This window comes from Lactuca saligna, chromosome 5 (assembly GCF_052625555.1).
Source record: "Lactuca saligna cultivar CGN05327 chromosome 5, ASM5262555v1, whole genome shotgun sequence".
Taxonomy (NCBI): domain Eukaryota; kingdom Viridiplantae; phylum Streptophyta; class Magnoliopsida; order Asterales; family Asteraceae; genus Lactuca; species Lactuca saligna.
The window spans coordinates 213,041,667-213,044,707 of NC_136421.1; the positions used below are offsets into that span (position 1 = coordinate 213,041,667).

Sequence of the window (3,041 nt, forward strand, 5' to 3'; positions counted from 1 at the left end):
TGAGGAACCAAAAATAAGAAAAAGGTGTGTGTAATTTTATAAAAAAAACATGGAATATTTATATAATTTTTATTAAACACACAACTTTTTTAAACAGGTAATTAAATAAGAAAAAGGACTGACAAACAGCTCTGCGGATTACCAAACAACTCTGCGGATTCCGTAACAGTTATGAGGATTCCCAAATAGTTCTATGGAATAAGTAATATAAAATCACTTTACCATGCGTATCCTTTCATCGATTCTGTACCATTTCTTCTTCATTTCATTTTTTTGAAAAATTAACCCTTGTATTTTCCCTCATAATGGCTTCCATACCATGGAGCGCTAAGGATAACCTCCGTTTAACTCATGCATATATTAATATCCACGAGACCACCAGGGTGAATCATCCAAGTTATTAGACCCGTTTAACTTATGTCTTCAACGCTGACCCTCAAACTGCCCAAGAAAGTTATTGCAACACCGTTGACATCACAACAAAATTGAATGAACTAAAAACAAAAGTCTTGGTTTTCAACAATCTTTATACCAAAATTGATGACGACGTCTAAATGAAGAAGATGAAGTCATCATGGACGCGGCGAAAGCGAAATCCATATCCATTAGTACCGGTTAGAATTCGAGTTTGAATGTCCTTGGAATCTCTTAAAAGATCTCCCGTATTTTTAATTTGTGTTGCGTTTATAGAAGGATATTTTAATGTAGTATGTTTTTATTAGGTTATTTATATGCATTGGTTTGTATTATGTTATTTATATGTATTTGGTTCCTATTAGCTTATTTACGAAATCAGTTGAGTTAACTTCTACTTTATTTCATAGAATATAAAATACAAAACAGTACAAATACATGAAAACGTACATCAGTAGCAAACATATTACATAAAACATTTCACATAAAAAAACCTTTCTACATGAAATATTTGTGGTTTTTAACCAGATTTCAAGCGTCCACATACTCGAAGTCTTTTCCCTTATGCTCGAAAATATAATGCTCTAAAATCATTTCTACAAGAGCTTTCTCGTTTGAGTAATAATAATTACTACTATTTTTAAGATGATGATACCATCGATTGAACCATGTGATTTCGTTCTTTAATTCCATCCACTTACTAAGAATATCTACTTGTACCCGATATTCTCATTGTCCAAATAAGAGGTTGAACATACCTATTATGTGGGTCCATTCATCACCTCCAAGGTAATCATGGGTAACCATTGTTGTTACACCTTCAACAATGTTCAACCACCATCGTATTATAACAATCACCACTCTTGTCGTCCATGGACGTGAGTATCGGACGACGATGTTGCATTCGTAGAAGTTGGTGCATTGGAGGCCATTTCTATATTTTTCAATACCGGGATGAGTTGATACAATATTTAACCGGTATGACAATTTATACACTGATCTGTAGAGGTGTACACTAATCCGCAGAGGTGTACACTAATCCGCTGATAACAACTCTGTGGATTCTCAAACAGGTCTGTAGACTCCTATTAAACATAAGTTTATTACTTTTAACATTTTTTGTCACATAATACCTTATGTGATTAAAAAAATTTAATATTAATAAACAAAAAAAATAAAAATTTTAAAAAAACGAAAAAAAATTTAAAAAACCTAAGATTCGCAGATGTGTTCCATTTCCTCAGAAGGCTTACTTGATCCGTAGATGATGCTCTGCGAACCCTATGGTGAGATTCTGAAATCAATTTTTTTCGGTTATTATTTTCAAATAACTCTTCTTTTTTGTTACTTATCGAATTTTCTCAATTAAAACTCGTATAATTTATAAGGAAAAAAAAAAAAAAAAAAAAAAAAAAAAAAAAAACTATTTTAACTCGCTTTCTGCCATAACTTTACCGAACCCTAGTGATTTTCAATCCCTATATATAAATCCGATCTTCCTTCTCCATTCCCCCCTTCCACATCTTCTCTAATCTCTCTGTTGATCATACATTCAAAGTAAAACGATGAATGAACAAATCCCAAAATACATAATTCCTGCTTCAGAAGCTGAATCCATGGCGAAATCCAGAGGTCTCACTGTCCCTCAACTCCTCCCATTTCTCGTTAAATCAGCTCAAGATATTGCCCGGGTACCGATCTCCAACTTCCACGTCGGGGCCGTCGGGTTGGGCTCCGATGGCCGGATCTTCTTCGGCGGAAACATCGAATTTCCTGGTCTCCCTCTCAACCATTCCATTCACGCAGAGCAGTTTCTGATCACCAACCTCGCCGCTCATGGCGGAGGCCCAAAACTCCTTTACATCGCCGTATCAGCAGCCCCCTGCGGCCATTGCCGCCAGTTTCTGCAAGAACTCCGGGGAGTCTCCGATACCCAGATCGTAATCACTGATCAACCCCAAGAAAACCCTGATTACAAACCCATTTCATCGATTTTACCACACGCATTTGGCCCTTTTGATCTGTTAGATCATGACATGCCTCTAATTCTTGAAAAACACGAAAATGAACTGCTGTTAGTCGATTATTCCCTTTCTTCTCAGAACGAAAAAATATCGAAATTACCAAATGGGTACACGGAATTGGTCAAAGAGAATGAAAAAAACTTGGAGAAAGTGGCTTTGGCTGCGGCGCGTGCGTCACACGCGCCATACAGTGGTTGTCCATCTGGAGTGGCATTAATGGACTGTGAAGGGAAGGTGTATAAAGGATCTTATATGGAGTCAGCTGCGTATAACCCTAGTATGATGCCTGTACAAGCGGCGCTGGTGGCGTACATGGTGGCCGGAGGTGGTGGCTATGAGCGGATTGTGGCGGCGGTGCTGGTGGAGAAGGAGGGGATGATGGTGAGGCAGGAGGACACTGCTAGGTTAATGTTGAAACATGTTTCGCCAAAATGTGAATTGAAGGTTATCTATTGTACTTAAATTAATCAACAAAAAAATATAATATGATGCAAAATTATTAATGCGAACGTATGTAAGGTGATATAGTGCTATTTATTATTCATATAAAGTTGTAATTTATGGATGCTCAATTTTAAATAAAAAAGTATTTAACCTTTTAAA

At 36.6% G+C, this 3,041-nt stretch overlaps 1 protein-coding gene across 1 annotated transcript; it reads left to right on the top strand.

Moving 5' to 3' along the window:
• The first annotated feature begins 1,906 nt into the window (after nucleotides 1–1,906).
• On the top strand, nucleotides 1,907–3,041 carry LOC144998887 (cytidine deaminase 1-like). The gene has a single exon (XM_078958614.1). The coding sequence runs from the start codon at nucleotides 1,980–1,982 to the stop codon at nucleotides 2,898–2,900; it is 921 nt and encodes a 306-aa protein (XP_078814740.1). The 5' UTR covers nucleotides 1,907–1,979; the 3' UTR covers nucleotides 2,901–3,041.

Excerpts from the sequence above, each read along its gene's own strand:
- LOC144998887 (XM_078958614.1), top strand. The coding sequence starts at position 1,980 with ATGAATGAACAAATCCCAAAATACATAATTCCTGCTTCAGAAGCTGAA.